At 43.0% G+C, this 12081-nt stretch overlaps 1 protein-coding gene across 4 annotated transcripts in view; it reads left to right on the forward strand.

The window, feature by feature from the left end:
- Positions 1-12081, forward strand: part of syne1a (spectrin repeat containing, nuclear envelope 1a) — a 177455-nt gene that overhangs the window by 32356 nt on the left and 133018 nt on the right. For all 4 annotated transcript variants that reach the window (XM_047801922.1, XM_047801923.1, XM_047801920.1 and 1 more), the window contains 11 exons: positions 1-130; positions 3470-3623; positions 3708-4330; positions 5096-5275; positions 5362-5512; positions 6398-6556; positions 6648-6830; positions 6904-7005; positions 8187-8390; positions 10343-10550; positions 10868-10980. The exon at positions 1-130 is cut by the window's left edge and continues 37 nt beyond it. In XM_047801922.1, the coding sequence (XP_047657878.1) occupies positions 1-130; positions 3470-3623; positions 3708-4330; positions 5096-5275; positions 5362-5512; positions 6398-6556; positions 6648-6830; positions 6904-7005; positions 8187-8390; positions 10343-10550; positions 10868-10980 (2207 nt within the window). The remainder of the gene's footprint in view (positions 131-3469; positions 3624-3707; positions 4331-5095; positions 5276-5361; positions 5513-6397; positions 6557-6647; positions 6831-6903; positions 7006-8186; positions 8391-10342; positions 10551-10867; positions 10981-12081) is intronic.

Genomic DNA, 12081 nt, shown 5'->3' on the forward strand with positions numbered 1-12081 from the left:
TGGAGAAGTTGGAGACCCAGGCCGAATTTCTATACCCCACGGCTTCAGAGGAACGAGTGGGAGAAATGACAGAGCTTCACTGCAACCTGGAGGAGAGGTGGTGTTCTCTCAGTGTGAGCATACCACTCAGGTAAGGCCACAAACATAGCTTAGATTTAATGTAGATTTATTTCAATGATATAGAGAGTACTTAGTATTAAAAAAAGCAAATAGATTATTCTGCTGGTCTCCAAGTAGATCCTGTTTTGAAAGCATTAACTGTTATCTATCTAAAGAACAGGCGAGGAACCCGAGCATATGCTACATTACAGCAGCGGGCTTCCATTTTAGCCGAAGTTCTAAGTAGAACCCATATGGAAAACTAGACATATTAACCATCAAAGGAACCTTTAAGGAACCAAGGAGTCTATTCTGACTTGCAGAGGGTTTTAATCAAAGAAAGATTGAAAGATTTTTGCTAAGATTGTAAGCTTACTTACAGGAGAAGGCTTTCTGTTTAGCCTTAAGCCCATTTGGAATGCTAAAACTGTTAACCATCTAAAAAGACTCAAGGAGCAATTTTTGCTAAGATTAGACATTTGAACAGTTAACCATCCAAAGAACCCTTGAGAAACCCTTTTGTTAAGAGCGTATGCTACATGTTACGGCACCGGGTTCTAAGGAGAACCCATATGCACATGTTAACCATCGAAGGAACCTTTAAGGAACCAAGGAGTCTATTCTACCTTGTAGCAGATGGTTTTAATTAAAGAAAAGGTTCCAAGTAAAATCCTTTTGGAAAGTGTGAACATTCAAAGAATCTTCGAGGAACCTTTTCTATCTGTAGTGTTCTTATTTACAACATTTTTTACAAATATTATTTGAGATTCCAAGCAATTTGTGTGACCGAAAAACCTCCATATGTGTAAACTTTGCCTGAAGACCTTTATTACCATGATGAAATCTGCACTCTTGCTAAGAAGGTACTCTTCAAGCCTTTAATGGTTATTCAATTTCCTGATCAGGAATTTATGAAGCTCTTGGTCAATTTATTATTTTAGAGTTTATTGTATCAACCATACATTTTTTTTCCATGAGTGGAGATGATTAAAAAGCCTTCAAAGTCTAGTAACTTGACATGTTCCATGCAAAACCCTACAACAAGTACTTGAAACTTTCAGAAAACAGTTCCAGATAAACCCTATGAAGAACCATTGAGAAAACTTCTCTCTTAATTAGAAGAACCTTCATTAGAAGTACCTATACAGTAATACCTTGAGATATGAGTTTAATGCCCCTTTTCCACCGAGGCAGTTTGAGTGCAGGTTCGGAGCCTCATTTAGAACCAGTTCTTTCTGTTTCGACCGCCAAAGCACCGGCTCTGAACCAGGAAAAGTGGTTCTTAAGTAGCACCAAAACGTTGCTGGTCTAGACTTAAGAACCGCTCGCGTCAAGAGCTGGGGGCGGGGCTACTGTTAGCGCATATGATAATGTACCTTAAGTATACTAATGTTTAATACACTTTTACTTTACCGCGATATGATATATTATCAGCACACATGATAGTAGGTAGCTACATGCTAAGGCCAAATGTTTTCTGTGTTAACGATAAAATAACGTTATGTACTTTATCGATTACAACCTCCGTTTATACAGATTACACAGAGCTGCACGTACACGTTTTATTCGCCACGTTTGGATGCCGATGTAGGTTCGCAAAGCCATGAGCATTAACAGTAAAGCAACATCCGCCATTGTTGTTGTTGTGTTTGTGTTTGCCGCTGCTGCGCTAACGTTGCTGGGACACTTGACACGTATACAGTGACGTCACACTCGGCGCTGTGATGCTCTCTAGCCGGTGGAAATGCAAACCGGTTCTTAGAAGGTTCACCATTGGAACCAACTTTGACCCAGCACCAGCGCTAGCTCTGAACCAGCACCCGGGTCTTTTCGGTGGAAAAGAGGCATTAGTCGTTCCGTGATCTTGCTCGTATCTCAAATTGCTCGTATCTCAAAGCAAGTTTCCCCATTTAAATGAATTGAAATCCCGTTAATCCGTTCCAGCTCGCAAAATTCCACTCCAGTCGTTTTGTTTATGTGTTTTGAATATGAAAAATGTTACAGTACCTGTATTTATAAATGTCAAATATTGTATAAAAACATACAGTAATAAAAGAGAATGTTAAAAAAATTAACTGGTTTTACTTTACGGAAGATGCGCACGGAGGTTGAGGGAGGAGGAAACAGGCGGAGGAGTTAGGAGGAATTACACTTTCGCTTTCGTTCACTTACTCGCTACTGTACACTCTTAATGCTACTTTACACTTACAGTACAGACCAAAGGTTTGGACACCCCTTCTCATTCAAAGAGTTTTCTTTATTTTCATGACTATGAAAATTGTAGATTCACACCGAAGGCATCAAAACTATGAATGAACACGTGTGGAATTATATACGTACATAACAAAAAAGTGTGAAACGACTGAAAATATGTCATATTCTAGGTTCTTCAAAGTCACCACCTTTTGCTTTGATTACTGCTTTGCACACTCTTGGCATTCTCTTGATGAGCTTCAAGAGGTCGTCACCTGAAATGGTCTTCCAACAGTCTTGAAGGAGTTCCCAGAGATGCTTAGCACTTGTTGGCCCTTTTGCCTTCACTCTGCGGTCCAGCTCACCCCAAACCATCTCGATCGGGTTCAGGTCTGGTGACTGTGGAGGCCGGGTCATCTGGTGCAGCAACCCATCACTCTCCTTCATAGTCAAATAGCCCTTACACAGCCTGGAGGTGTGTTATTGGTCATTGTCCTGTTGAAAAGGTGGTGTGTCCAAACTTTTGGAAGGAGTGTCCAAACTTTTGGTCTGTACTGTATATGGAACTTAACTAAACTTCACTAAAATTAAGGAAGTTAACTGAAATTCTCTTAACGTAACTGAACTTAATTGCTAAAATTTCTGTTTTCTTCATATTCATTTTGCTTAATTTTCTTCATCGATTTTCTCTTCACTTGTTTTTGCTTTATTTGTCACTCTTTCCTCACTAACATCTGCCGGTCGTTTTAATAAAAACCTGTCCGGTCAGCATTTCGGATGCGGTGTAGTCGCACAAGTTCAAATTTTTTAACGGATCCATCGATCGAAACGGATCCCAAAAATTACGGATCCGCGGTTGGTCGGCACCTCACAGCAGCGCCTTTGCGACTCTCCATAGGAAAGGAATGGCTTCCGTTTTATCGGCCGTCGTTTGTCGTGTGCAGTGGAAAGGCGGCTTTAACCGAGTGAGACGCGGGAAGCTGAGCACACCTGGTTGTTGGGGACCTTTGTTTCGGCGGCGGCTCGGATGCTCGTACAGTATCTCAAAAATTTGCGCGAATCTCACGGCAAAAATTTGGTCAAATCACAGCTCGTATCTCCAAACATTCGTATGTCAATGCACTCGTATCTCGAGGTATCACTGTATTGTGTTATTTATTGATTCCTTGATTTCCAGGATTCAAGAACTACAAGCTCATCTTTCTCAGCTGGAGCAGTTTAACCAGGTTCTAATGACCCTCACTCAGTGGAGTGAAAACTTTCTCAGGCAGCTGAGATACAGGTCCAAAGTCACCATTACTGACTTGACACCTGCTTGTGTCCAGATCAAGGTAAAGAAAAACTTTAGTCATACATTTATTCATCAATCTTTCTAAATTAAGGGTATACTACATGTTCTATTGTTCAATTTAAAGGATGATGAAGCGGTTCTTCAAACCCAAAGCAACGCGATAGAGGACCTGAAGAAGCACATGGAGGTATTAAGTCCTTCCTTGGCTCCAGTGGATCTTCACCGATTACAGGCCAGGCAGGAAGACTGCCTCCAGCCCTTCTTAGAGGCTAAGAGTCTGCTGCAGAGCCGTTCTGAGGCTCTGGGTAAACTTGAGACCTACTTGGTGAGCTATAGGTCGACTGCCAATTCACTTCAAACTCTGCAGACAGCTGTAGGACAGACAAACTGGGACCAAACCAAGGATCGGAACCTGAACCAGGAACTAGAGCAGTTGTCCCAGGAGTTAGCATCTGTGGAGGTGCAGGCTGTAGTTCTGGACAGTAGTCTGAACAAGGCATACCTTCACCTGCACGGGACCGATGGGGACAGGACATCCTGCCGGGGTCTGGTGGAGGATCTGGTGTCAGGGCTGCAGCAGATTCAGAGAAGTGTGGGGACGAGGCAGAGTGAAGCCGAGACACTAGGAGCCATGTGGAGCTCCTTTACGAGAAAAAAAGAGATGCTTTTGAGGAACCTGACTGAGCTGGAGGATAGAGCCAGGAAACCGTGGTTTCCAGAACCAAGCACTCAAAACTTCCAACAAAGGTACTTATATTGGTGCTTCTTAAATACATGCACAAGCATTTATCCTTCCAGTGAAGCACGGTGGAGATACAGTAGTATCATTTTGAGAGTTATGCTTAGCCTCTTTGCGCTTCTCTGGCTAATAATTATTATATATATATATATAGTTCACAATGTGTATGTATTTATCCCCAATGAGCAAGTCTGAGGTGACTCAGGTGACTGTGAGGAGGAAAAACTCCCTTAGACGGTAAAGGAAGAAACCTTGAGAGGAACCAGACTCAAAGGGGAACCTCATCCTCATCTGGGTGTCACTGGAGGGTGTGATTATAAATATACAGTCTGATAAATGTTGTATTGGTGTAAGGATCACATGGGGTTCAGATCTCCTCTTTAGTATCACAGAGTCTAACTGGAGCTGGTAGATCTGTAGATGTCTCAGGATTCTCACAGAGTCGGCCTCGTCTCAGCGGAGCTCCAAAATCTAAGCTCGATTTCAAATAGCTTATCTCTTTATAGCTTGTCCTGTTACTGAGAAACCAGCAAGGGTGAAAACTCCTCTGTCCTTTGGTAAAGACTTTTCTGTGGAAGAAAGCTTCGAGCTATTTAAATCCCTGCACAATTCTATAAATGTTTAAGATGTGATGTTATAGAATATTAATCAACACCTTCTGAGCAGAATCCACAATTTGGTTTTAATGATTGATGATCCTCTTTCTTGCTCTATGTCTGTGTGTGTGTGTGTGTGTGTGTGTGTGTGTGTGTGTGTGTGTGTGTGTGTGTCAGACTGTGGATGCTGAACCAGTTAGAGGAGGAGCTTGATGCTCTGCAGCATAGTCAGCTGTGGTTAGGGGAGAAAGGTGAGCAGTTGGTTCACACAGACCCCGAGATGGTCAGAGACGCCCGGAAGGATGTGACCCTTGTCCAAACCAGCTGGGAGAAGATCAAAAACGCCATCTCAGATGAGTAAGTGTGTCATCTATCAGCTACTGTGGACCTGCAAACTAAAAAGCTGTGCAACATTCGCCTGAGTTTGCTTTGTGTCTGTGCAGGCAGGTGCAGTGCAAAGTTCTGGTGGAGATGTGTAAGGATTACCAGACTCTGAAGTACAAACTCGGCTCAGTCGTCGAGAGAGCTCGTGCTGTTATTGTTGCTCATTCTGTCCAGCACAACCCCGAGGACATGCGGAGAGCCCAGACAAGGGTCAGTGTTGTGCTGTTTAATTTAAATACACACATTAAATGATGACTAGCAATGCTTAGTGGGTTGGGAGCTCAAAGGATGTGTCAAAGGATGTGTCGAAACATATTTCTTTAGAATTTACAGGTCTAAACAGTGGCCATGTTCATGCACCTTAGGCTACGGGGTTTCTTCTATAACACCAGTCAGTTTATTGTAAAATATGTGTGTGAACTAGTGGTCTTCACGGGTCCACTTAGATCCGAAAACCCAAGGTCCGACCCGAGACCCGAGCGGGTTCGGGTCTAAAAGTTTCACGTGTGCCTCGGACACGAGTCGGGTATAATAATAGCGGCATCGGGTCTCGGGTAATTTAAAATGAACGTGTTTTTACCGAACGGACCCGAGAAGACCCGAACTACTGTATCTCGTGTGTGTGCATCGACTCGAGTCCTTTTCCAACCTCTCATCTGTTTGCCAAGACCGCTTGCGACATGTGGCTGGTGACGTGTGGCTGGCGGTAAGCTAATTTTCGTTGAAACAGACCTGTCAATCAATTTTGAATCCACTCTGTAGCGGTTACTTTAGTGTACACAACATTCGGGTCCAGTCGGGTTTTAAAGAAAATTGCCAACGGGTTGGGTCGGACTCTGGTCTAATTTTTTCGGGTTTGTCTCGGGTCGGGTCTTTCTTAAAAAAAAAAAATGATACACGTCGGGTTCGGGTAAAAAGTGATTCGGGTCACTTCGGGTCGGGTACATTTCTTTAGACCCGAGAAGACCTCTAGTGTTAACTAGCTACCTGTATATTAGTTATTATTAAGATTTTTCACCTTCAAGTAAAGTAGAAATTTCTTGGAGGATAGAACTATTATATACACATTTAAGGAGTGACTGTGAATTTCTCTAGCTGGAGGCAGTGAAGTTAGAGCTGACCGGTGCTCAGGGTGACCTCGATTTGTTCATCTGTAAAAGCAAATCCTTCATCAGCAAGCTAAGGAACCTTCCAGCAGACCTAGCAGATGCGGTCCGTGTGGAATTGGACACCGTCATGGACCAGTGGATGGAGGTGAGATGGTTATAAATCTCTCCGTATGTATTCAGACTAACATTACTGTACTTCAACCCTTTAGCCATGCGCTTGTCTGTTTGTCGTTCAGACGTCAGAGAGGATAGAAACCGAAGCGAATCGTCTCGCAACCGTTCTGGAGTTATGGAATGAGATTAACTCTGTGGTTAATGACATCGAGTGTTGGAGCGCCACCTCAGTTAGCGAGCTCAACGACGGACCTGTTAATCTCTTATCCAGTGCCAACATGGAGGACTGCCTCAGTCAGTTTAAGGTCAGAACACACACCTGAGAAAAACTGTATAAACGTGTGTAAAGTTGTTATAACGGACAATTTGTTTATACAGGTGGAGATCGAGAGTAAAAAGCTGCTAATGGAGAGCCTTCGTGTAAAAGTTACTGAACTACAGGAAGTAACAAAGAACCAGCAAGTGGACACCGAGCTCCAGGTAAAAGCACTTCAAGGTTCTAGAGATATCCGAGGAGATCTTGCTAAAAGAATTTGCTTTACTTTAAAGCTCTATATTAAAGGTGGGGTCTCCGATTTTTGAAAGCCAATGTTAACATTTGAAATCACCAAAACAAACACGCCCCTAAAGGAAATAAGCCCCACCCCTGTATCGATAGCTCCGCCCCACACATACATACGTAACCCAGGCAACTAACAGAAAGAAACGTGTCTTTATCATAGCTGAAGGGAAGAACAATACGATTGTAGATAAACAAACAAGCAAAAATGCCACACAAGCATAATGATGTAAAGGACAAAGGCATATATTAGTTCTGTGTAACAAAGCAAAACCAACGTTACTCACCTATCGAGAAGGAAAAAAGCGCCTCGGCGTCTTAAGTAAAGTCGGCCACATATTCACAGGTCGGAGTTTCCCGAGTCGATAACTCCTGAGCTAAACGCTGTTACTACACAAAACGCGGTTGTAGCTGCCTCTCTACATTACTACGATAGAAAAGAGGTGTTATTTGTGTAGTAACAGCGTTTAGCTCAGGAGTTATTGACTCGGGAAACTCCAACCTGTGAATATGTGGCCGACTTCCTGCTCCTTCAGTTCTCTCCAGCGCTGGAAAGCTGATCCTATATTAACACGTCCTACTTCTTGTCCTTATCGTAAGTCTTTCTTCGCTTTCTTTCTTTGTTTTTATCCTCCATGTCAATGTTAAAACCGCTTTCTGCTAACGTAACACACACGCACTGAACACTCTCTCCGCCCATATTGACAAGACACGCCCCTTTCTGCTCATTGGCTACACGTTAGTTTTGGGTTTTTTTAATTATTCGGCCCGAGCATTTCTCAAAAATCGGAGACCCTGCCTTTAAGTAACCTTATTTGCTAAAAATGAATGAATAATGAATAAGCATTGTGTTTACTTTAAAGCTCTATATTGAAGAATTACTTGCTTGTGAATTAAGATCTGAGATTGTAGTCCCAAGGAAAGCTAGTGGCAAAATTAATTAAGACATGTTGAAGTGTTAAAGTGTAAGAGGTGCCGTTTGATCGGTGATCCGGATTGTCTCCAGTTTACGCCGGCTGCTGACGTTCATGTAATTCGAAACATTTCGTTGTTTGACAGACTTTGACATACTGTAACCGTTGTATATTTTTATCCTGTTAAGGTGATGGCAGCTGATCTGAGGAAGAAGATCTTCCATGCTGAGGAGGTTTACGAGCAGGCCTGTTCCATCCTGAGGGACTTCAGCTGTCAGAGCCGGCAACTCCAGGACGCGATTTCCCACATGGCTGAACAACTGGACACTGTCGAGAGCACGTTGTCAGAGCTATCACAGTCATCTGACCCAGAAAATGTGGCCAAGATAAAGGTTAGGCTTTTCCATTTGCACCACAGGGATCTACTTGTACTTCTTAACACCAGCCTTCTCGCTCATGCGGCACATGGAGCCAAACTGCACTCGGTGACCGCAATCACAAAAATATATCATTTTTAGCGGCGATTTTTTTTCGACTGATGTTTTCCGTTCAAACAGGCGGAGCTACTGTACATAGTAGCCTACTTAATGATGTCACTAAACCTTCTGCAGAGATTTGGATCGGTTAGACGACACCATACCACACGACCGAAATAAATCTCTGTTGCTATGGTAACAGTAGTTTCAGACGGTTTGCCTATCGATAAATTCATTTCTACATAAACGGCTAAACGGACTTTTGTCTAATTAAATTTTCCGTTTTTTTTTTTCATAGATGCCTGAACACATTTTATTCAAACTATATTCCTATAGGATATATTCGGTAGCTTCTAGGCAATTCTACAAAAAGATCGAAAACAATTTGGTGCAATTTGTTAGAGGAAAGATTTACCGATGCCACCACAAAGTTGGTTATTTTTAGAATCAATTAAAATGATAAAATTATAAAAATAGTATGTTCTATAGGGTTTTATTCTTTTTACATAAGACAAGCTAGTTTCTGTTCGATATTTCACGTCTCACCTCCATTTTTTCTTTCTTTACTTTAATACAAGACAAAAACTTTGTAGAAGTAACTTTCTAAATGTTGACTAAATATGTTCTTACTTTTTTTATGAGCATTCGTGGCTATACCACGAATCGTCGGCACGGTGGCTTAGTGGTTAGCACGTTCGCCTCACACCTCCAGGGTTCTGGGTTCGATTCCCACCTCCGCCTTGTGTGTGTGGAGTTTGCATGTTCTCCCCGTGCCTCGGGGGTTTCCTCCGGGTACTCCGGTTTCCTCCCCCCGGTCCAAAGACATGCATGGTAGGTTGATTGGCATCTCTGGAAAATTGTCCGTAGTGTGTGAGTGTGTGAGTGAATGAGAGTGTGTGTGTGCCCTGTGATGGGTTGGCACTCCGTCCAGGGTGTATCCTGCCTCGATGCCCGATGACGCCTGAGAAGTTCGGATAAGCGGTAGAAGATGAGTGAGTGAATGAATGAATGTTCTGACCAATCAGAATTCAATTCAGTTCAACGATACAATTTTATTTGTATAGTGTTTTAAATAATAGACATTGACTCAAAGCAGCTTTACAGAAAGTAAGAAATATATTTCAAAAAGATTAATATTATACAAACGTTTCAGATTAATATTAGACTTCTATTTAAACGTGTTTGTATTTATCCCTAATGAACAAGCCTGACGTGACTGACGTGACTGTGGTGAGGAAAAACTCCTTTAGATGGAAGAAGAAGAAACCTTGAGAGGAACCAAAACCAAGACTCAAAAGTGAACCTCATCCTCATTTAGGTGACACTGTAGGGTATGATTATAAATGATCATGAACAACAGAGCGTGTGATTATAAATAATGTCCTTCCGACAGTCACATACAGTCTGACAGTTGTGTATTGATAAGGAGGTTGTTGTCCTTAAAGAGCACATGGGCTTGGTCATTTCTCTTAGAATGCCCTAAATCCTCATGAAGTGGAGATCTCTAGATGCCTCAGGATCCTCACAGGATTTGCCTCTTCTCTCTGAAGGTCTGAAATCTTCATGAAGCAGAACACAACTGTAACTGGCACAATCTTTAGATGCCCCAGGATGGGGTAGAAGAGAAGCAAATGCAGAAGAATTAACATAGCTGCTGTTCCTAATATTAGCAAGCACTAGATGATTATGTGCATGTGATCAGATCTACCGGAGCACACGGTTACGGCGTGTATTATGTGTACGCCTGGCTATATATATATATGAATGAACATCTGACCATCATTTGATTACATTTATTAGAAGTCACAAGAAAATAAAAGAATAAAAGGATCATTTTTCCTGGACCTGTTGTTGTTTTATTATTTCAGGAGCTCCGGAAGATTCTGAAGCAGGTTGACGGAGGTTTGGACGTGACGGGCGAGTCTCTTCGTGTGCTCTGTCGAGTTTATCCAGCACAGCAGCTAACATCTGTGGGCGAGAGCATCACCGAGCTGGTGAAGCGGAGCGAAGCGGCCGCACAGCGTTCCGGACAAATCCTCCAAACTCTACAGAAAACACTTCTGCACGGTTTTAACGGTACAGCAGGAGAGATGCTACTGCACTCCATGCATAGATATGCACTTGTTGGACCAGACACACACACACACACACACACACACACACACACACGTTCTCTTCCACTGACAGTTGGACATCTCTCATTGGGAATTGATTAGGCTTCGTTACTAGGACAACGGTGTTTTTTATTTATTTTTTCCTTTTTCTCCAGACCTGCCCACACAGACCATCTGCTCTCACACACACACACACACACACACACACACACACACACACGACTGTTGCTCCATGCTCTGTCCATCTCTCATCCTTAACTCATGCTGTCTCGCTCACAGAACTCACACAGGATTTCCATAGCTGGCTATCAGAGCTGAAGGCAGGTACAGAAGAGATCTCTGAGGAAACAGGAGACCTTCCTCGGGTTCCTGCCCAGCTGCAGAGGCTCAAGGTAGCATCACGTCTGAATTATTCACTTTAGGTTTTATTCCCCTTATATCGCAGAATCTTTTCATCCATCATATGTTTGCTACATTTATAGTTTAATGTCGCAGGACGTCCATGAAACTGAAATTATACCAACTATAAACAGTCAGTGCATCACGTAACTCTCTCTCTCTCTCTCTCTCTCTCTCTCTCTCTCTCTCTCTCTCTCTCTCTCTCTCTCTCTCTCTCTCTCTCTCTCTCTATCTCTCTATCTATTTATGACAGTTTTTTAACTGTATTGATCAGGTGTTCATAAATTTTCTGATAAAAGCACATGTAGTTCTGGTTGTAACATACGACTGGTTCACTCACTGTCTAAGCGTGTGTAAGAGTGTGTGTGTGTGTGTGTGTGTGTGTGTGTGTGTGTGTGTGTGTGTGTGTGTGTGTGTGTGTACGCACAAGAGTGTGTGTGTGCCCATGAGAGTGTGTCTGTACGCATGCACGAGAGTGTGTGTGTGTGTGTGTGTGGGTGGATGTGTGTGTGTGTGTGTGTGCGCACAAGAGTGTGTGTGTGTGTGTGTGTATGTGCGCACAAGAGTGTGTGTGTGTGTGCGTGCGTGTGTGTGTGTGTATTTGTATGTGTGTGTGGGTGGATGTGTGTGTGTGTGTGTGTGCGCACAAGAGTGTGTGTGTGTTTGTGTGTGTGTGTGTGTGCGCATGAGAGTGTGTGTGTGTGTGCACACAAGAGTGTGTGTGTGTGTGTGTGTGCGCACAAGAGTGTGTGTGTGTGTGTGTGTGTGTGTGTGTGCGCAAGAGTGTGTGTGTGTGTGTGTGTGCGCATGTGTGTGTGTGTGTGCGCACAAGAGTGTGTGTGTGTGTGTGTGTGTGTGTGTGCGCATGTGTGTGTGTGTGTGCGCACAAGAGTGTGTGTGTGTGTGTGTGTGTGTGTGTGTGTGTGTGTGTGTGTGTGTGTGTGTGTGTGTGTGTGTGTGTGCGCGCATGAGATTGATGTATAATATTTATTGAAGGACTAACAGCACTCTATAATAAGCCATTCTTCAGGACTCAGTAGTTTTTAGTAACATTAAAGCTGAGATATTCGAAGGCAAACACACTGTAGTGACGG

The sequence above is a fragment of the Tachysurus fulvidraco genome, chromosome 16, assembly GCF_022655615.1.
Source record: "Tachysurus fulvidraco isolate hzauxx_2018 chromosome 16, HZAU_PFXX_2.0, whole genome shotgun sequence".
In the NCBI taxonomy this organism is placed as follows: domain Eukaryota; kingdom Metazoa; phylum Chordata; class Actinopteri; order Siluriformes; family Bagridae; genus Tachysurus; species Tachysurus fulvidraco.